At 15.8% G+C, this 21,572-nt stretch overlaps 4 protein-coding genes across 4 annotated transcripts, besides 55 other annotated features; 2 read left to right on the forward strand and 2 right to left on the reverse strand. All coding sequences in view use genetic code 6, as the record gives it.

Annotated features, from left to right (window-relative positions):
• Nucleotides 1-752: 752 nt before the first annotated feature.
• Nucleotides 753-2,386, forward strand: IMG5_183660 (hypothetical protein; the record flags this gene model as incomplete). The annotated part of the gene is made up of 7 exons (XM_004027371.1): nucleotides 753-842; nucleotides 1,442-1,560; nucleotides 1,614-1,753; nucleotides 1,881-2,043; nucleotides 2,095-2,152; nucleotides 2,202-2,277; nucleotides 2,331-2,386. 7 exons carry the CDS (start codon nucleotides 753-755, stop codon nucleotides 2,384-2,386), a joined length of 702 nt encoding a protein of 233 aa, XP_004027420.1.
• Nucleotides 1,808-1,874: a microsatellite.
• Nucleotides 2,387-3,236: 850 nt separating the features above from the next.
• Nucleotides 3,237-3,322: a microsatellite.
• Nucleotides 3,273-3,322: a microsatellite.
• A 1-nt stretch (nucleotide 3,323) lies between these two features.
• Nucleotides 3,324-3,369: a microsatellite.
• A 717-nt stretch (nucleotides 3,370-4,086) lies between these two features.
• Nucleotides 4,087-4,159: a microsatellite.
• Nucleotides 4,087-4,165: a microsatellite.
• Nucleotides 4,087-4,168: a microsatellite.
• Nucleotides 4,090-4,161: a microsatellite.
• A 995-nt stretch (nucleotides 4,169-5,163) lies between the features above and the next one.
• Nucleotides 5,164-5,201: a microsatellite.
• A 387-nt stretch (nucleotides 5,202-5,588) lies between these two features.
• Nucleotides 5,589-5,643: a microsatellite.
• Nucleotides 5,594-5,643: a microsatellite.
• Nucleotides 5,596-5,643: a microsatellite.
• A 1,049-nt stretch (nucleotides 5,644-6,692) lies between these two features.
• Nucleotides 6,693-6,740: a microsatellite.
• A 1,741-nt stretch (nucleotides 6,741-8,481) lies between these two features.
• Nucleotides 8,482-8,523: a microsatellite.
• Nucleotides 8,524-8,700: 177 nt separating this feature from the next.
• Nucleotides 8,701-8,816: a microsatellite.
• Nucleotides 8,708-8,820: a microsatellite.
• Nucleotides 8,712-8,813: a microsatellite.
• Nucleotides 8,741-8,820: a microsatellite.
• A 360-nt stretch (nucleotides 8,821-9,180) lies between these two features.
• Nucleotides 9,181-10,541, reverse strand: IMG5_183670 (protein kinase domain protein; the record flags this gene model as incomplete). Its single annotated transcript, XM_004027372.1, has 5 exons — nucleotides 9,181-9,399; nucleotides 9,512-9,638; nucleotides 9,764-9,940; nucleotides 10,164-10,364; nucleotides 10,408-10,541. 5 exons carry the CDS (start codon nucleotides 10,539-10,541, stop codon nucleotides 9,181-9,183), a joined length of 858 nt encoding a protein of 285 aa, XP_004027421.1.
• Nucleotides 9,405-9,482: a microsatellite.
• Nucleotides 9,416-9,486: a microsatellite.
• Nucleotides 9,677-9,759: a microsatellite.
• Nucleotides 9,956-10,009: a microsatellite.
• Nucleotides 10,053-10,161: a microsatellite.
• Nucleotides 10,083-10,160: a microsatellite.
• Nucleotides 10,542-10,620: 79 nt separating the features above from the next.
• Nucleotides 10,621-10,797: a microsatellite.
• Nucleotides 10,664-10,855: a microsatellite.
• Nucleotides 10,856-11,313: 458 nt separating this feature from the next.
• Nucleotides 11,314-11,361: a microsatellite.
• Nucleotides 11,316-11,361: a microsatellite.
• Nucleotides 11,324-11,365: a microsatellite.
• Nucleotides 11,333-11,410: a microsatellite.
• A 109-nt stretch (nucleotides 11,411-11,519) lies between these two features.
• Nucleotides 11,520-11,559: a microsatellite.
• Nucleotides 11,560-11,599: 40 nt separating this feature from the next.
• On the forward strand, nucleotides 11,600-12,378 carry IMG5_183680 (hypothetical protein; the record flags this gene model as incomplete). The annotated part of the gene is made up of 2 exons (XM_004027373.1): nucleotides 11,600-11,852; nucleotides 11,906-12,378. 2 exons carry the CDS (start codon nucleotides 11,600-11,602, stop codon nucleotides 12,376-12,378), a joined length of 726 nt encoding a protein of 241 aa, XP_004027422.1.
• Nucleotides 11,700-11,748: a microsatellite.
• Nucleotides 12,374-12,411: a microsatellite.
• Nucleotides 12,412-12,564: 153 nt separating this feature from the next.
• Nucleotides 12,565-12,659: a microsatellite.
• A 33-nt stretch (nucleotides 12,660-12,692) lies between these two features.
• Nucleotides 12,693-12,785: a microsatellite.
• Nucleotides 12,732-12,785: a microsatellite.
• A 2,948-nt stretch (nucleotides 12,786-15,733) lies between these two features.
• Nucleotides 15,734-15,767: a microsatellite.
• An 864-nt stretch (nucleotides 15,768-16,631) lies between these two features.
• IMG5_183690 (NADH dehydrogenase fe-s protein 1, putative) lies at nucleotides 16,632-19,398 on the reverse strand. Its single transcript, XM_004027374.1, has 9 exons — nucleotides 19,330-19,398; nucleotides 19,205-19,269; nucleotides 19,079-19,157; nucleotides 18,679-19,037; nucleotides 18,447-18,584; nucleotides 17,986-18,396; nucleotides 17,146-17,937; nucleotides 16,956-17,102; nucleotides 16,632-16,844 (listed from the first exon to the last, which is right to left on the reverse strand). Exons 1-9 carry the CDS (start codon nucleotides 19,391-19,393, stop codon nucleotides 16,734-16,736), a joined length of 2,166 nt encoding a protein of 721 aa, XP_004027423.1. The 5' UTR covers nucleotides 19,394-19,398; the 3' UTR covers nucleotides 16,632-16,733.
• Nucleotides 16,685-16,732: a microsatellite.
• Nucleotides 16,687-16,725: a microsatellite.
• Nucleotides 16,688-16,732: a microsatellite.
• Nucleotides 16,859-16,948: a microsatellite.
• Nucleotides 18,597-18,673: a microsatellite.
• A 27-nt stretch (nucleotides 19,399-19,425) lies between the features above and the next one.
• Nucleotides 19,426-19,474: a microsatellite.
• Nucleotides 19,464-19,510: a microsatellite.
• A 104-nt stretch (nucleotides 19,511-19,614) lies between these two features.
• Nucleotides 19,615-19,660: a microsatellite.
• A 113-nt stretch (nucleotides 19,661-19,773) lies between these two features.
• Nucleotides 19,774-19,821: a microsatellite.
• A 457-nt stretch (nucleotides 19,822-20,278) lies between these two features.
• Nucleotides 20,279-20,341: a microsatellite.
• Nucleotides 20,281-20,370: a microsatellite.
• Nucleotides 20,281-20,372: a microsatellite.
• Nucleotides 20,297-20,351: a microsatellite.
• A 543-nt stretch (nucleotides 20,373-20,915) lies between the features above and the next one.
• Nucleotides 20,916-20,984: a microsatellite.
• Nucleotides 20,965-21,125: a microsatellite.
• Nucleotides 20,970-21,109: a microsatellite.
• A 37-nt stretch (nucleotides 21,126-21,162) lies between the features above and the next one.
• Nucleotides 21,163-21,254: a microsatellite.
• Nucleotides 21,255-21,537: 283 nt separating this feature from the next.
• Nucleotides 21,538-21,572: a microsatellite.

Raw genomic sequence — 21,572 nt, forward strand, 5'->3', positions numbered from 1 at the left:
ATACACCTAGAAATTTTAGTGCTTTTTAAAATTAGCAATGTTAATTTATATTTAATTCATTTAATTTTTATAAACCTATTTTTATTAATTAAAAAGATATTTTTTATAAATTTTTAAATTTTTTTTTTTGCTTATTTTAAAATTAAAAACATATTTACATAATTTTTTTTTTTATTCAATTTATTACTTTTTGAAAACGTATATAAATATTTAACTTTTTGATTAAATTTCGATTATATAAATAATTTATATGATTATTTTAAAAACGTTAACAAAAATATAATAAATAAAATTAAAAATTATAAAAAAATTATTTATAGAATTTTATTTATTAGCTATTTTTAATTTTTTTTAAAAAATAAAAATTTATATATAATATTATAAGCCTAATAAATAAATATATTAATGGATTAAATAAAAGGACAATCTTTAAATTAAGAAATCATAAATAATTCATTTTATTATAAGGCATGCTCAAAACTACCTTAAATAATATTATTTTTAATAATTTCTTTTATTTATATTGGTTTTTCATTTGTAAATATTAATTAACTTTATTTTTAATAGTCAAAAAATATTTAATTAATTAAAAAAAAAAGACTTATATGTTTCCACTTATGAGAAATTAATATAAATTGCAAGACTATTTTGAAAAAATAGAATAATAAAATAAATTATATTAAATTTTTTAACAATATTAATTCAAGTTTTATAATTTCCTTCAAGCAAAAAACGACAAGGAAAAAGGAATTATGATTTTTATTATTTTGCATATATTTGGATTATTATTGGGTTGGTCTATGATTAAAGTTTCAACAACAAATCCAGGAGGAATGAAAGACGTATAATATTATTTTTAGTATATATAAATTATTATATAATCTTATTATTTTATATTTTACTTTTAGTGTAAAATATGGAATTCTTAAATTGGTGATTTTATGCAAATTTTAAAATAACAATAATTCTAAATATATAATTCAATTAAAGAAAAATATAGGCTTTCTTATATATAAAATCAAAAATGTAATGTAAATATTTACAATCATACATAAATAAAATTTTATTTTATTTTTTAAAAAAAAAATATTAGATTTTGTAAATAATTACATATAACAAGATAATTAATCAATAAACAAAAACAATAATTTTTTTACTGAAGAAGTAAATAATCAAGAAGTGATTTCATCAGAATTATTTAGTCCTCTTGAAAAAACACCTTCTTAAGAAAAAAATAATCAAATAATTATATAAAGTACATAAAAAGAGCAAGTAAACATAATAATATAAATTAGTTTTTTAACTAATATTTATTAAAAAAGTCTTAATAAAAATTCAAAGTTAAAGTGATAGAAGCGAAAGTGAAGTTTATTATGAAGATATATAAGATAATAAATACCTTTTATAAAAAGAAAATCAAAGTTCTTTATAAATATAATAGTAAGAACATGATATTTATGATTAAGAAGAATTTTAAAGACTTTTAGATTAATTATATAATATGCATATTTAATAAGAAATTTAAGCAAGATAATATCGTTAATGTAAAAAGTGTATTAAGTAAAAAAATATATGTACTATAAAATATTTATATTTTTTTTAAAAAAATAAAGTATTATTAAACCTCCAAGAACACATCATTGTTCATAATGTAAAGCTTGCGTTTTGAAAATGGATCATCATTGTTAATGGGTTGATAATTGTATCGGCTTTTATAATTATAAACATTTCTTTTGTATGCTATTTTATGCGAGTTTGTATTTCTTCTAATTTATATATACATATATTTTTAATATATTTTTTTTTATTAATTTTTATTAATTTTAATCTTTAATTTTTAATCTTTAATTTTTATTTTTTAATTTTTAATTTTTTTTTAGCTTTAACATTAGTATTTATGTTTGCTAATTATTTAAATTGTTATCTTGATTCATTTGTTAGTTTTGAATTAAACTATTTGGAACTTTATTTAATTTCTTTGACTTTTTACTTTATTAATTTAGCCTTAGTTATTGTGGGATTTTTAATTGTGTTTCACATTATGTAAATAATTATTTTATATTTTTCTAATTTTTAATGTATTAATTAAATAAGATTAATTGTAAATAATAAAACTACAATAGAATAAAGCGAAAAAAAGAAGGATTAAAATGTATTTATTTAAAAAAAAAATATGATTAATTAATAAAAAAATAAAAAAGGAATATGATATGGGATTTAAATAAAACTTTTTATCTGTTTTTGGAAAAAATGCATTTTTATGGTTTTTACCAATTGGTATTTTCATATTTTTAAAATACAATTTAAAAATTATTATTTAAAAAAAAAAGATATTTAATATGAAAGTGAGGGTTCATATTTTTAAACAATAGATTAATTAGTATGATTAAAAAAATAATTAATTAAAATATATATTATAAAAAAGATAAAATCGTTAAAAATATAATAATATTTTATTTTATTTTTAAAAAATAAAAATAAAAAAAAAATATAATAAATATTAAACAGTATATATAAGAATTTTTAAAATATATATGATTTAATTAAATAATATATAATATCCAACATGTAATTAGTTTCACTATAATGCTTAAAAAACAATAGTATGTGTATAAAAAGATTGTCCTTAAAAAGGTTTAATTTGTATATATTGTTTCTAAGAAAATCATATTAGCCACAAATTTTTAGGAGTTGAATAATTTTTAAAATGCATTGAAAAATATGTAAAAAACAACTACAATTACATAAATTAATTAAAGAATAAAATAATTCTACAAAAATATTAAGAAAACAATAGTAATTATAATGATTTTCTTTAGTTTTTAAATAGTTTATAAAAAGCAATACATGAAGAAAATATCTAAAAACAAATAGAAAGTATATTAAAATATACAAATTATACATACAATTCTTAAAGAACTTCAAATAAAATAAAGATAGAAAATTTAAATAAGATATTTGATTATTTTTCATAAAAAAGTATTTCAAAAAAATACATAATTGAAAAAGCTCATAATAATAAAATTTCATCCATAATATAAATTTATAATAATTTATTACATACAGCTTCATATGATGGATATATAAAAATATGGGACATAAATAAAAAATAATGCATAAAAACCTTAAGAGCTTAATATTCTCTTTTATGGTTAAAAGTTATATATATCAAAGAATAAAAAATACTAGTAGGATTATTAACAAATAATACAATAAATGTAATAAATCCGAGTAATAAAAAAATATAAATATATAGATAAAAAAAACAAATTTAAAAATATTAATAAAAATAAAAATAAAAATAAAAATAAAAATAAAAATAGATATACATATATATATATATATATATATATATATATATATATATATTTAAAAAAATAAATATATAAAGAAAACTTAAAACTTTTAAAAAGTATTGTTTTGCCTTCTAAACATACAAATTGTAACTAAATATTATCTTTGCATTAAAACAGTTAACTTGTATTAATAGGTTCTGGAAGTAGAATCTATTTATTAGATGTTATTTCGGATTAAATAATATAAGTTGCAAATACAGAGGGATTTTATATTAGTTCTTTTAATATTATGAATGATGGATAATACGAATATTTAATTTTTGGAGATAAAGTTGGCAATTTATATGCTAAAGAACTTATTTCAGGTACTTCAATTTATCCTATATAAAAAGCTCATAATGAAAAAATATAGGAAATTTAAGTTTTGGAAAATTCAAATTATGTTATTACTACTTCATCAGATAAGTAGTTAAAAATTTGGAAAATGCCTGTTTTGGAATATATAGGAAATATGGAAAATTAATAAATAATTGAAAGCTTTTTTAAAATAGGCGATTTTTTATTAATGAAAAAAGAGCAAAATGAAAATATTTTTTTATTTTATAAAGATTAAAAAGGAAGTTGTAAATTAAAATAATATGTGGAAATTCCATTTGAAAGCACTGGATGTTTTTTTGTATAAGAAGTTAGTTAAATGCTATTTATACAGTCTTTTTAGAATCATGAAAGCGAAGGAAATTATTAAAGTTATGATATTTAAATTATAAAATATTGAATTATATATTTGTTCAATATATATAAAATATATTAAAATATATATATATAATATAATTTATATAGAATAATATAAATAATATAAAATATAATAATATTCTAATGATAAATATGAAATATTATATATTAATTTTATATAATTTTTTTTTTAAATTTATACAACAACATTAAAAAAAAGCAGAGAAAATTAGATAATTGTCTAATAAGTATTTTTTTTAATTGGAACTGAAGTAAAATAGTAAACTTTTTTTTTGTTTCGGGTATTATTAAATTTGTTTTTACAACATTTTGTTATATCTATTGTGCAATTATTATTTATATATTTTACACAGACTTATTAAATAAAGCACAATACTAAATTACAAAAATTTATTAATTATAGTTTATTTTATGTTAATAAACTTTCTTTAAACATTATATTTTTTCTACTTAAATATGATGCATTATTTAAAAGAATAATTCATTTAATTTAATTAATATTGAAAAGGTAATTATTAAATAATAAATAAATTCCTATATGGTTAAAAAATAATCTTAAAATATACTTATTTTAAGAATTAATTGTTATTTAATTAATTTTTATAAATTACTTTTTAAGGAATTCATTATTAATATATTTATTTAAAACTTTTAATTGATTTTATAAAAAATTAAAAAGAAAACTATGTAAGTTATTCAATGTATTAATATGATAAATATACAAAATTAAAAATTATATAGAAAATCTTTTTATTTCGATGTTTAGAAATATAAAAAATAGAAAGTAATTATAATTATAAATATAAATATAGGATAAAAAAAATGATGCAGATGAACTAATTTCTAAATATATTATATTTAAAATAATTACATATAAATATTTATAAATATTTATTTTTGTGATTTAATCATTATTATTTTTATATATTTATATTATTTTTTTATTAAATAAAAATTGAGAATAAATAATTATTATTTAAATATTGTTTTTAAATTTTATTAGTTAATAAATAAAAAATATAAAAGGTTTATATATAATATTATATATACAATAATAACTAAATAAATATATTTTAATATATATACTAATAATTTTAAAATTATTATTTATTATTTTTTTTATAAATATATATTTTTTTATAATTACATATTCGATTTTATTATAATAGTTTTTTTTTTAATTTAATTAATATTTATATTATAATATTTTAAATTTTAATAAAAGATAAAGACAAAAGACAAATAAAAAATCTTTCTTTAAATTAAATCTATATTTTTTTATTATCATAAAAGATAATTAAACTTATTATTTAAAATAATATATTAATATAAAATAAGAACTAATGTATTAATGAAATTTATAAAAAAAAAAAATATCATATATTTTTACTTTGTTTACTTATGTTTATTAGTTGTTTTTAAAGTTTTTAAAAATTATATTGATATTTAGAAAATTTAATTAAATTATTTTATAGAAAAAAATGAAATTATATAAATTTTTAAAAATATATATATATAAAAAAATTTGTAAATAAGTATTAAATATATATAAAATAAATAAATATATAAATATATAATATGTAAATATATAAATTTCAATATATTTATATATAATATTAATTATATTTTTAAATTATATAAACTATTTTTAATTTTTATTTTTATTGAAATAAGATCATGTTTTAAAAATAAGAAATAATATATAATAATTAAAATAAATTAATTTTTTAAATAATTTATATAAAATTAAATGGATAAAATATCAATTAAGTTAACTATCCATCCCCACAATATTCAAGAATCTACACTAAATAAATTTATTCCATGGAAATGTATTGGAAAGACATATAACCCATAAGGCTGCAAAGGCACTGATTCATTTACCTAGATAATAGCAGACTCTAAAATAACCCAATATAAATGTGAATAAAACTGCAATTCATTTTTTATATGTTCCTATTGTGTAGACGATTTGCAAGAAATAGCCATTTTGCCCGAAAAAATGGAGTCTAATTTACACCCATAACACTCTTTAATAAGAAATTATGAACTATAAACTGGCTGGGTGTGTGATTCGACTCGTTATTTAGGATGCGCTAACAAAAATAATTAGCAAAATTAAAATTAAATATCGAAAAGTTCAGGTAAGTATACATGTATAGAATGCGGCTTTAATATTTGTTACAAATGTATATTTTTTTATAATGAAAATCCTTAACTTAGTCAACTATATTAAGTTACATCCAATATACATAAACATCTTTTAATTAGAAATTTTTCTGATAATGGATGGTTTTGTGATGGTTCGAAGGCTTTTGTAGGGGGATGCTTAAGTGGAATTAGTGGTTTTGGATAATCTAAAGGATATTTAAGGTGGAGATGTTAATAATGTGATTTCGATTTATGTGAAAAGTGTTTGAAATAAAGTTACGCAGATGCTTAGCCTTTTGATTTTATACCAACTAAATAATTATATAATGAATTGCTTAATTAGTTTAAGTGAGCCCTATTTTTTTTAGATATTTTTTTTTTAAAAAAAAAAAGTCTGTGAAATTTGTTTTTTTTATTTTATTTTTTATATATATAAAAAAATTTAGGTTTAGTTATGATTTTATTGTAAAAAAAAGTTTATTTTAAATTAGTTTTAATCTTTTTTTATTTATTCAAGTTTAATAGTTTTTTTTTTTTCAAATCATAGTTTTTAAATTAATTAATTTAATGTTTTTTCTTATTTTTAATCAAAAGGTTTTTTTATGTTTCTATGAATTTTTTTTAAATTAGAAATAAAAATAAAGTATTCATTTCTAAATTTAATATCAATTTAATCTTTAAAATTCATTCTAAAAATAACTAATGCGGCACTAATACTAATTAAATCTTGATATTATAATTCTTCATTATTTAATTCGTATGAAAAAACATTTTTATAGATTTCTTTTTCAATATTTATTTTAAGTTTGGCTAATGCAAGTATTAAACTAATAAAATTTTAACTAGAAATTTAATTGAATTTTTACGAAATTATTTTAAGAAGTTCATCTTATTCTTTTCCTTAAGTAAAAATTAATTAATCACAAGCTATATTTATAGTTGTTTCTCGCATTTTTAGTTCTTCTTCGATATTTTATATAGGAAATTAATTTTCTTAACAAACTTTTAATAATTAATGTAATTATTATTCTGTTAAATTCTATATTATTTATTTATTTAAACAATAAATACATAAAATTAATTTATATAAATATATGTGCATATATAACATTAAAAATATAAATTTTATATATTTTTCAATAATATTTTTTAAGAAAATTAATTCAAATAAAAAATATTAAATGATAAAAAACAATACTATAATTTTATTTTATATCGAATACAAATATAGTTTTAAAAATATTTTAGTAAAAATAAAATAAAAAATGTTAATAAGTAATATATATATATTTAATTACCATTATATTTTAATCTATTTATTCTAAAAATCTTAAGTAAATATGCTTTTGAGTTTATATAAATACTTAATTTTAGCAAATTATAAAGAAAATACAAAGTAATTCATTAATATTAATATAATCTAATTCTTAAATACATTTATCTAAAAAATTTTAAATAAAAATATTAATCAATTCATAATCTTAATCTTTGAAAATCTAAAAAAAGGAGAAAAACAGAGCAGGATACATTGTATTTTCTATATTTATAAAAAGATAAAAATAAAATAAAATTATAGAATATATTTTAGTATTAAAATATTAATTATTAAATCTAAAATATATATTTATTTTTTTTCTAAATAAAATACCTATATTTAATATTGTTTATTAATTTTAATTTATAATTTAAGCCAATTCTTATTTCTTTTCAATTTTAATATTTCCAAATTCTTACATATAAGAACTTAAATCCCATACGAAATTTCGAATAGTACTTTTATTTAGATCTTTTAAATTATTTAATATATTATCCAATATTTTCTAAAACATCTCATTTTAGCTTAGATTTTAGTTTTATTTTACTAAAAAATGAAAAAAAAGGTAATTTTCATCTACTGTTAATAATTCTTTTTTCTCTTCTAATTAATATAAATCAAAAATACCCTAAATACTTTTACTATCCATTAATTAAAATGATAATCTCTACTCTTTGACTTTAAAAACATCATCTAAACTAACTAATTTATCTATAGTATCACCTTCATTAAACTCTATTTCTCCATTCAAGACTTTTTCTATAATTTTTGTACTTTCAGGATCATGTTTAAAATCTGTAAATTCTTCTTATTCGGTTTAAATTTATTTTTCTTCTAAATTTTTTTATTATTATTCTTTTAAATTATATGAAGATTTTTAAAAATTGTTTTATTTTTCTTATTCGAAAATGATTTTATCACTTATTTTTGCAAAAAAATACTTTTATTAGAATTATAATTAAGAAAAGTTTTTTAAAAAAAATATTTAGTTCTTTAATTAAAATATTTCAAAAAAAAATTTTACATTTTTTATTTTATAATATATAATATAAAAAATAAATAAACACTCAAAAAATAAAAAGTATTATATTTTTTATTCTTAAATTATATAAAACCAAAAATAAAAAAAATAATAGCAATAAATATATATTAATATATATTCTTTAATCCATTTTCATTCACATATAATGAAATTGTTATTATTGATATTATTGTTACTAATTAAATTATTATTATAAATATTATGGCTATTAATATTATTATTATTATTATTATTATTATTATTATAATTATTATTATTGTTATATATAACATTATCTTTCCATTTCCTTTAAAGAATTAAAAAAAGGATGTTATAATGCTTCTTCTACTGATATTCTTTCAGTTTAATCTAAAGCAATTAATTTTTTTAGAAGATCTTCTGCTACATCATCAAAATCTTCCCTTTTAAATATATTATATATTACATTTTAAAATATAAATTTTTACATTTAAATCTTTTCTTTAAAATTTATTCCCTCTTTAGGTAATTCTTATGGTAATGTAACATCATAATCTTAATATAAAAAAAAATTATATTAAAATTTATAAATTAATATTCATATAAATTTACCATATTTTCTACATATATTTATAACAGCCTATGTACCAAAAATATTAGCTAATTCAATTATAAAAGTTATAAAATATGTATTTTTTATTTATCCTGATTTGTTGTTATTATTTTTATGTTAATTAGGTTTATTTTACATTCTCACATTATTAAAAATGTTATATTTTTTAATAAAAACTATAAAAATACAACACCTATAGGCCATATATCAACTGAATATCCTTAATCTTTATATCTTAAAATAGATTCTAAAGGCATAAATGATTCAGTACCTAATAATAAATATTAATATATATGAATATATATATATATATATATATATATATATATATATATATATATATAAATATATATATATAATTTTAATATAATACTAAATATTACCTATTTTATTTCTACCTACTATTCTTTCACATTTTTTTATATTATTATACAATTCTAATTATTTTTAAATTTCGACTCTTTTATCTCTTTAATATTCTTTTTTTAATTATTCTATATAATTGTCATCCTTATTTTTTTTAAATAATTAAATTTTTAATTTAAAAAATATATATAAATATATATATTTATATTTATATATATATATAAAATAAAATATACTTATTTATATATATATATATTTATAATATTAACTGTTTCAGATAATCCGTAATCTATTAAAATTCCTTTTCTTGTTTTTGGATTATATAAGAAATTTCCTGGTTTAACATCTCTATGGTATATTCCTATACTTTTTAAAGTTTTTACACCTAAAAGCATTTGATAAATATAATGTTTTATATCTTCCATTTTAAAATCAGCAAAAAATTACTTAAAAAAAATAAATTATGTTTAAATTTTAATATTTATTTATGTATTAAATTCAAATATATTTTTTATAATAATTTGTATATTAAAATAAATGTATAAATACAAATTTTTATTATATATTTATTTTTATATTTTTATGTAAATATATATATATTTATATAAATATTATATATATATATATTTATATATTTATATATTTATATATCTTATATTTATATATTACAATAAAAGGTTTGTATTTAAAATATTAAATAACAATATGAGTTTTATCTTCATAAGTAAAAAGATTACACATTTCAGAAGTACTTGGAAGTCCTCTTAATAATGTTAAGAAAGCGATTTCCGAATATATTAATTCTGGTGAAACTGTTTGAAAGTTTATTTTAATAGCATATTTTTTTATTTATTTTCTTTTCCATCTTTCCTAATTTAAAATAAATTCATTATTTATATTATATCATATTTACCATTCAGAAGCTTTATAAACTACACCATATCCTCCCCTACCTAATTCTTTATAAATATTATAACCATATTATTTAAGATATGTAAAATCAGCTGGTTTATCTTTATAATATTTTTTTATTATTAATTTTATCATCTTTAGACTTTCTATATATTTTTGCGAATAAAAAATATTTTTAATTATATATATAAATATTACTATTAATTAGATTAAAATTATTATTATTTTTATTATTACTATTACTATGGCTTTTACTTTTATTATTGTAATTATTATTGTTGTTATAATTATGGCTATTACTATTATTATTATATTTATTATTATTTTTATTATTATTATTATTATTATTATTATTATTATTATTATTATTATTATTATTATATTTATTATTTTTGTGGTTAATTTTATTATTATTACATTTATTATCTTGGTGGATTTTATTATTATTAATACATAATGTTGTATTAGTTTTGAGGATTTTACATGAATTGCTTTTAATTGTTTAAACCATTAATTTTTTGCATTCCTTAGTAAGGATTTTAATCAAAATTAATTCTGTTGTTTTAATTCATATAATTATATTTTGTGTTTATTTATATTAATGTTTCTTTTATATTTTTTTAAAAAATATTTTTTTGCTTTATTATTTTTTTTAAAAATATAAAATATAAAAAGTAAAATTTATAATTTATATATATATATTTTCTGGCGAATATATTTAATTATTTCTTATTATATTATTATATTAATATTTTTTTTCATAAATAATTAATTACATTTATTATATAATTTTCTTAAATTATATTTATATACTAATTATTAGTATTTTTTTAAAGCAAAAAAAAATTTTAATTTTTTTTTTAATATTAAAGAAAAAAATAATGAGTTAATAATAAATCTTAATTATTAAAAATTTAAATTATAAAATATAAAAATATATAATTATAAAATATAATTATTTTATATATAAATATCATTTTAAAAAAATTATTTATATAATAATAATTTCTTAAAAAAAATAATAATTTTTATACAATTATAATTATATTAATTAATTAAAACTTAAAATTTTTTTTTATGAATAATATATAAATTTAATTTAATAATAAAAAAATATAAATATATATATATATATATATATATATATATATATGATTTTTTTTTATAAAAATAATACTAATAATATTAAAAAAATGTAACAAGAATTAGTTTAATAAATAGAGAAAGTAAAAAGCTTTCCATAGTAAGAAAATATAATATAATACATACAATTAGATGAAAATAGAATATCTTAATAATAAATTCAAAAAAATAATAATAAAAAAATTATAAATTCATAAAATAGTTTATATTTATAAACTCAATTATTATTTAAACCTTATTTTGGAAAAAATTATCCTTTTTTTTGGATAAAAGGTAAGCCATATTTTACTATAGGACCACATTGTAAATATAAAAAAAAAATTAAATGTATTTATATATATATATGTTAAATAAAGGGTTTTTTTTTATATTTTTATTTTTATTTATATTAATGATTGGAATATTAATATGCGAAATATTTTTAAAAGAAAATATTATATTATATATTATATAATATATAATTACTATATTTTTACTTATAATATACTCACTTGTATCTTTAAAAAATCCAGGAATAGCATTTAAAACATCATTAGATTAAAAAATAGATGAAAACTAATTTGGGTTTATAAATATTTTATTATATTTGTATTTTTATTATAAAATTAATTATTTTAAAGTATTTGTTCTATATGTAATATTAATATTGATATAGGAACATATCATTGTTATGATTGTGAAGTTTGCATTAGGGGATATGATCATCATTGTCCTTGGGTTGGTAAATGTATAGGATAAGATAATTAATTAGAGTTTAAATTATTTTTAGGAAGCGGATATTTTTTTTTTTATAGTTTCTTTTATAAATTGCATATTTATTTTAGTTTGAAAATATAAATATATATTTGTAAATAAAATATATTAATATAATTATAATATATTAATAAAATATATTGATGGAAATATATAATTTATATATTATATTATAATAATATAAATATTTTATAATAGAAAATTATTCATCTAAATTAAGAAGTTGTAATTGAATAAGTAACTTGATTAACTCCTTAACTAATATTATAATTATTAGATTATGTAATATTATTATTATTATTATTATTATTATTATTATTATTATTATTTATATTAATATTATTATTATTACTTATTGAACTAACAATTTATCTATTCTAATTATTACCTTAATCTTAATTAAAAATTTTATTATTTTTATTTTAAGCCTAATAATTTTAATTTAATATTTTGTTTTTTTCATTTAAATTTTAATAATTTTAAGCTTAATTACTATTTCCGACAAATTAATATTATTATGAATATCTTAATTCTCTTGATTTTTATAGTACAGCGTCTACATTATCAACTAGATTATTTTTATTTTAAAAATTTGATTAAATAATATTTTATTTCTTATTCTTTTTAACATTTTCATTTTCTAGAAAATTTTCTTAATTATTATTATATTTCTATATTTTTTATAAATTAATTGCACTTTCAGAATAATTTTTATTCTTAGAAAAATCTTTTGCCGCTAAACTATTTTTACGAATTTCTATTCCACTTCTTAATATCGAATTTACTTGATATTAATTGTTATGCATTGTATTTCTCAAACATTCAACAAGTGCACCTAAAATTACAATTTTAATTAAAAGTTCTTAATTTTAAGCTTATAAAACAGGATAATTTTTCAAAGAAATCTCGTATTCATTAATTTTTAAAAGTAATTAATTTTTATTATTTAAAAGTTAATTTTTTTCTTAATTCATATTTATATTATTCAAATTTAAATTTTCTATAGATTCTATTTTTTTTTTTAAATTATTAATTTCCTATTCTTTTATAAAAAAATATTCTTTATTTTATTTTAATTAATCATCAAGTCTATTTATAATAATGTTTTTTTCACTTATTCTTATTTCGAATTCTTTTACTTTCTAATCTTCTAAATTTACATATTTTTATTGCCATTATTCTATTTCTCGATTTCTTATTTCTATTAAATCTTTTATGTTTTCCATTTCATTTAAATATTAATTTAAATTAGATATTTCTTGGCTTTATTCTTCTATTTTTCTCTAATATTTTTACATATTCTCACTCAATATTATCACTTATTATTCATATTTTAATAATTAACGAATTTTTTGCTCATTTTCTTATTAAATTTTGTTCTTTTTTGCATTATCTTCTTAAGTTTCATTTAATTAGCAAACTAATTCTTTTAATTTAATCCTCAATTCTTTATTATTGCGTTCACATTCTTCTAATTTAGACTCATATTGCATATAAATTATCAATTTCGAATCTAAGTTTCTATTTTCCTGCTCTTTTTCCCCTAAAGCCTTCTATAGATGTTCTATTTATGAATTAAGTGATTATATTTTGCCTTCCAAAGATGGTATTTGTGAATTAATAGATAAAATTTAGAACATTTATTGCCTTAAATTATTTAATTCAGTCTCTTTATCTGAATTTTTTTTGATAAGAATTTAATATTGGTTCTAAATGTTTTCATATTCTTTCATTTAGATTTAAAGTTCGTTTATTTTCATGGATTTTTTGACTCCTTCATTATTTTGCTCATTTAATTACAAGATTAATTCATCGATTTTTCCTCTGAATTGATTTTCGTTATTTTTTAAGTTTTAAATTAAATTTTAATTATCTGTATTTTTTTATAAAATTTCTTAAATTTTCTATTATAAAATTTAGTTTTCTTCGACTTTTTTTAATAAATTTTATTAAATATTTTCCATATTTTATTTTAAATAATTCTAATGTGAAATTTAAGATTCTTAATAATCAATTTTTTACTCGTTTTCTTGATTTCTTTAAATTAAATTTTATATTTTATCTTCATTTTAATTATTTTTTCTAATTTATTAGTCTAATTATCCCTTAATATAACGTAATTATTCCTCTAAAGGTTAGTAATTTTATAAATGGACCATTAATTCGTTTATTTTGGTTTATTTTTCTTGATTTTCTTAGACTATATTATCTATTTTGTATAATAATTCTTCTATTTTTTTCCTTAATTAAATGTTATTTTACTCACATTCAATTAGCTTGGGTTAGTGTTGTTTAGATTCTTATAATTCTTATTATATTTAAGTATTTTAGTCTTTAAATAACTTTAAGCTCTATTATAGATTTTAAAAATCATTATTTAGAATTTAAATATGTTAATCTTTTTATTTATTTTAATTTTGCAAATTAACTACTAAAGTTTCTAATTAATTATTTTATTACTTATTTAAATTTAATTAAGTATTATAATTTTCTATATTTTTTTAAAGTTCTTAAATTTGGTTTTAAAGTTGTTAATTTTTTTATGTTTTTTAACTTTTTTTTCATTAATAATATTCTCGAATTCATAAATTTTATTTTTTAAGATTTCATTTTCCATCTAAATTTATGGAATTATTTAATTTTCATAGTCATTTATTTTTTTATTTAAAAAAATATTTTCTTATTCTCTTTCGTTTATTTTTCTTTATGAAAATTCCAACTAAGAACTTATTGACTCTATTTTAATTTCATATTGGTTTATTTATAATAAAAGTTATTCGATTTTTTATCTCATATCCCTATTATTTTATTCACATTCTTAAAGTTTATTCTCGTAAAGTATAAATTTTTATAAAAAAACTTCATTTTCTTATATTTTAGATTACAGTTATTATAATTATTTATCTTTAAATTATAAAACATCACTAAGACCTCTCAATTCTTCCTATAAAGTTTATTTTTATTATTCATTTAATCGATTTTCGTCAACTTTTTTATTCAAAATAATATTTAACTTTTCAATATTATTAGAAAACTCGAATATTTTACCTTCCAAGTCTTTATTTCGTTTTTTCAAAAGATCGTTTTCTTAATTGTATAAATCAGACTATTAAAATTATTCATTTTTTTATTAAACTTAATATTATGAACATTCTAACTCTCTCATAAGTAAAGCTATTTTATTTTCATATTAACTTGTTTTTTATTCTAGATTATAATATTGATTTTTCTAATCTTGTAATTCTAATTTTTAATTATGTATTATTTCACGAAATTATTTCAATTCGTTTTCGTATTAATCATGAAATTATCTTTATATATAAATAAACAAATAAATAAATAAATATATAATTTATACTAATAAGAAACATTTAAATTTTAAAGTTCATTTGTTAATAAATTAACCTTATTTTATAATTCAAAAACATATGTATTATTATTATTATTATTATTGTTATTGTTATTTTCGTCTTTAATAAATATCATTTAATCTTCATATTATTTTCTTTTTAAAGCTTCGTCTTTTATTTATTATTCTAACATTTATATTTTTTCATTATTTTCCACATAGATTATTTTCTCATACTAATTTTATTAATTTTTAATTGGTTTTCTAATTAAAATATCCTCTATTTTAATATATCAACTTCAGATTAATTATCGACATATTTTTCAATGATTTTCTCATGAACTTATACGGGTTAATGTTACTACTAAATAATATAAACAGGTACTTATTACTTAATAACAGCAGCCACTTGAATTTATTTATTTTCTACAAATATATCATTTTAGTTGATAATTTTTTAAGTAGAAATATTCTTATCTTAATGTTTTTAGAGAACATTTAATGGAGAAAATTACTAACTTTTTTAAATTTATAGATTCACTTTTTGATCATTTTAAATTTTATAAGGTGAAAGCATTCTAGGAGGAGTATAAATTACCTTTTAATTTATTTATTTAATTCTTACTTTTGGGGGAGATTTTTAAACTATATTTTATGTGATATTTTTTTAAGGTACTAATTATAAAGAATTCTTTAATTAAAAAAACTATTAGGATTATCTTGTTTATATTTAAAATTGTTATTTCTGAAACATTTATTAGTTTGAGACTGATTAAGGAGTTTATTAAAGTGGAATAACTTATTATACTTCAAGGTTTGGTATTGAATGATTACGATGTAACATATTTTTCTTTAATTTTTTGTTATTTTAATTTTTAAATTATTATATTTAAATTTTATTTTGTTTTATTAAGTAAGTATTAAAAATATTTATTGATTATTTTAAATTAAAATAATAAAATAATTAGAAAAAAAATATTAATAGAAATAATTTAAAAATATTACTATTATTTTTTTTATTGTATTTTCATTTAATAAAAAAAATAAAAAAAATTTAAAAAAAATATAAAAAAAATAAAAATTCATTATTTGCTTAAATTTTTAAAATTATCAAATTTCTCATGATTAAAAGCTGTAGAGCATTTAGCCATTGTAACAGAAGCTCTAGAAATAGCATCAGTCATATAGAAATTCTTAAAAAAAAATGTATATATATATATAAATAAATATATAAATATATATATATATATATATATATATATATATATATATATATATATATATATATATATATATAAATTTACATCAATATAATCAGTAATAGGATTAACATTTAAAGTCTATGCATTTTATCCCTTTTATGGTTAAAGTGCTAATTTACCAAAAGAAGTAGGTTCTATAAAATCATATTTTAATAAATGTGGAGCTAATTCTGCAACTCTATATCTTAACTAAATAAATATTTATATATAATTATATTTATATAATTAAAACTTCTTCTAAAGTATCATATGGTAAAGGTACTCCACATTCTTCTGAAAGAGCTCTAATAACCATCCAATCTTCCCTTGCATCTCCTGGGCTCATTACTACTAGTCTTCCTTATTAAACTCTACCCTCAGTATTTACCCAAGTTGCATTTTTCTCTGTATATGTTGCTGTTGGAAGTATTATATCTGCAAAATAAGCCCCTTCATCCCCATGAGTACCTAAATAAACTACAAAAGAATCTTCAGGGATATCTTCTATTTTTATATTATTATCAGCTCCTAGTAAGAAGACAACTTTTGGTTTTTTTGGTGAGATTTCAGAGGTTGATATTCCCAATTCTAAGGCATTGATTTTTCCACATTCCTTATGTAAAATATTGAAGCCGTTCCATTTATTTTCTTCAGAAATTACACCATAATTATTAGCTATAACCTTCAAATTTTCCATTATTTCTTTGCCATCTTCCCTTTCAAATAAATTTGCACCGCATAAAATCATTGGCAATTTCGCCTTTTTAAGCCTTTCACAAAAAGGATGCTTTCCTTCCAAAATTTCATTTAAAACTTTAGTAGAATTGCCTAAATGTATTGTTTTATACATTAAATCTTGAGATGTTCCAATATTAAATACCTTTAAATTATTCTTAGTCTATTTTAATATACGAGAGTTTAAAACAGGACTTTCATAACGAGGGTTTGTTCCTATTAAGAGTAATAAATCGCATTCTTCAATACCTAAAATGCGACTATTAAACAAATAATTGGCTCTAAAATCTGCACTTAATTTTAAATTATCCTACAATATAAATTTTATATATATATATATTATTATATATATATTTACATGTCCTCTAATCTCAAAATTTTCACAATCTAGTCTATTTAAGAAATCTTTTAAAGCAGTAATAGTTTCTATATCAGAAAATTCTCCAATAATAGCACCAATTTCTTATCCACTAACCCCCTATAATTTCTCTGCAATAATCCTCATTGCATCTTCCCATAACATTTCAGTATAAGTCCCTTCTTAACTTCTTTACATAGGGCTTCTTAGTCTTTATTTTTTTAATCCATCAAATGCATGTCTTGTTTTATCGGAAATCCATTCATCATTAATTTCTTCGTGTATTCTCGGTAATATTCTCATTATTTCAGGGCCTCTAGTATCTACTTATATAGCACTTCCTATGGTATCCATTACATCTGTTGTATAATATCCTTTTAATTCCCAAGGTCTAGAAGTAAATGCATAAGGCTATATTTTTTTATATAAATAAATAAATTATAAATATATTAATAGTTTACAGCATTAGTTAATGCACCTACAGGGCATATATCAACTACATTTCCAGAAAGTTCTGTATTGAAAGTTTTTTCTACATAAGTACCTATTTCAGAAAATTTACCTCTTCCAGTTTTTCCTAAATCATCTACACCACATATCTTTTTTAAAAAATATTATATATATAAATATATATATATTTATATATATATATATATATATATATATATATAAAATATATATATATATAATTACTTATGTAGCAAATCTAATACAACGAGTACAATGTATACATCTATTCATAGATGTAGCAACTAAAGGACCATAGTTTTTATCTTCGACAGATCTTTTATACTCTCTATAACGTCCTTATTAATATCCATATACTACAGAAATATCTTATAAGTCACATTCTCCTCCTTAATCACATATAGGACAATCTAAAGGATGGTTTGCTAATAAAAATTCCATTACATTTCCTCTATGGATTCTAGTCTTTTCACTTGAGGTCTTTACCTTCATTCCTGGAACGACTTATGAAGCACAAGCTGCTACAGGTTTTGGTACGTTTTCGATTTCTACTAAACACATTCTACAGTTTCCAGCAACAGCAACTATACATATATTTAATAAATAAATTATAATTTAATTTTACGCCTTTCATGATAACAAAAACGGGGAATTATTACTCCGTTTTCATAACAAGCTTAGAATATTGTGTATGAATCATCAACCTGTAAATTTTATTTATAATTTTTTGCTAATTATTAATTTATTTTACTTTAGCGGATTATCCATCAATGAAAATTTCAATCTATTTGTTCTAAAAAGATGATTTGTGAAACGCTATTTTTTAAAAAAAATTAAAAATAAGAATATTAGTATTTTATTTAAACAAATAAAAACCTTGGTTATGGATAAATGTTAAATTTTTAAAATTTAATTTAAATTTTTATATAAATTTAAGCATTTTCAAATATTTTTCTCTTTTTCTTTTTCTAATATATTTTTTATATGTATTTTATTATTATATTTTGTATATTTTATATTAAAAATAAAATAAATTTTTTATTAAAAAAAAAAAATTATTTCGTAATTGTTTTATTATTATTTTTTATTCTTATTTTTAAAATAAATTTCTCTTAAAAAAAATAATAATATATATATTTGTATATATTATATAAAATAATTTTTTTAAAAAATAATATTCTATATTTTTATAAATATATATATCTATTTAATATATTAAATAATTTCAAAAAAATGAATTTAAATATAATTAATAATAAACACAAAAAAGTAGTTATCTAAAATAGCAAACCCCAAAACTAAAGTAAAATAAAAAAAATTATATATTTATATTATTTTTACATATTTTTATTAATATTAATATATTTTTAAAAAGCATAAGAAAGAACTAAAAATAATACTTAATATTAATAAAATGAAGATTAAAGATTATATTTACCTACAAAAGAGACTATGACATAAAAAAATAACGATTAATAGTAATAGCAAAGTAAAGTAAAAAATCATTGGGAATTTGCAGAAAATAATTAATAAAAAAAACGTATAAATATATAAAAAAAATTAATTTAATAAATTAAAAATAAATAAAAAGAAATAAATGATGAACAAATAAAATAAGATTAAGAACAAAAAGTTGGTGGAATTCTACTTTTGAACATTAATAAAGATCGAATCAAAAATATTTAATAATAAAGTAATATATATATGCCTGAAGATGAATTAGAAAACCCATCAATACAATAAATACTTTAAAAAGAAAGTAATGATAAATAAGAAGAAGGTAAATATATATTTTTTAAAAATTATAAAAATATTAAAACAAAAATATATATATTTATATATTTATTTATATATTTAGTATATTTATATATTTGTATATTTATATATTATTTATATTTTTTTATTTAAATAGTTATATAATAATCTAACATTATTTAAAACATTAATCTATAAAATCATCAGTAATAAAATATATAATTATAAAAAATTTATTTTTGTTTTGTATATAAAATACAAACTTAGTATTTATTTATTTTTTATAAAAAGTCATAAAGATAATTAAGATAATTAAAAAATCAATTTATAATAAAATAATATATTTATTCATTAAAGGAACAAAGATATTTAATAAAATAAAATTGAATATCAAGAATTTAACAAATATGATTATTATATTATTAAAAAAAATGAAATTTCAGAAAAACATAATAACAATAGCGGATCAGAATAATAATAATATTCAAATGATTAATTAAAAATTTTAATTAATTAATCTTCTTTTAAAAATAATAATTATTAATTACACATGTAATAAAATTAAAATTATTATAAATTAAATTCAAATGATATTTCTTATAAAAGTAATGAAAAAAAAAGCAATAATAAAATTTTTAATAATGATTAATAAAATAAGAATTTTAAAAAAGAAAAAAATTAAAGACAAAATTTAAAAACATTATAATTAATAAGAATATGAAAATTAATAAAATAAAAATGATAATTAATATGAAAATAATAATAATAAAAATAATTTAAATAATAATTATAAAAACAATAATGATTTTAATAATTAAAAAAGAAATTAAGATATAAATTATAAATATAATGAAAGAAATAATAATTATAATATAAATAATTAAGATAAAATAAATAATAAATAAAAGATAGATAATAAAAATATTTGTAATAGTATAAATTAATTTGATAATAATAATAAAAATACAAATAATATATATTAGAAAGATAATAATAATAAATATAATAAAGATACTAATTAATAAAATAATTAGGATAATTATAATTAAAAAGGAAATTAAGATAACAATTATAAAAAGAATTAAGATTATAATGAAGATGATAGTTTTATAAAAAATAAATACAATAACTATAGAAACAATTAAGATATTTAAGAAAAAAATAATAATAATAAAAATTATAATTCTTAATAAGATAATATTTAAAAAAATAAATAAGATTTTAATAAAAAAAAACATAATAAAAACAATAATTATTAAAAATATTAAGACTAGTCATATAATAAAAACACTTATGAAGATAAGTATTTAAAAAAGATATAAATAGTATTAATAATGACAATAATAATAATAATAATAATAATA

Source organism: Ichthyophthirius multifiliis (genome assembly GCF_000220395.1).
Source record: "Ichthyophthirius multifiliis unplaced genomic scaffold scaff_1120509251333, whole genome shotgun sequence".
Taxonomy (NCBI): Eukaryota; Ciliophora; class Oligohymenophorea; order Hymenostomatida; genus Ichthyophthirius; species Ichthyophthirius multifiliis.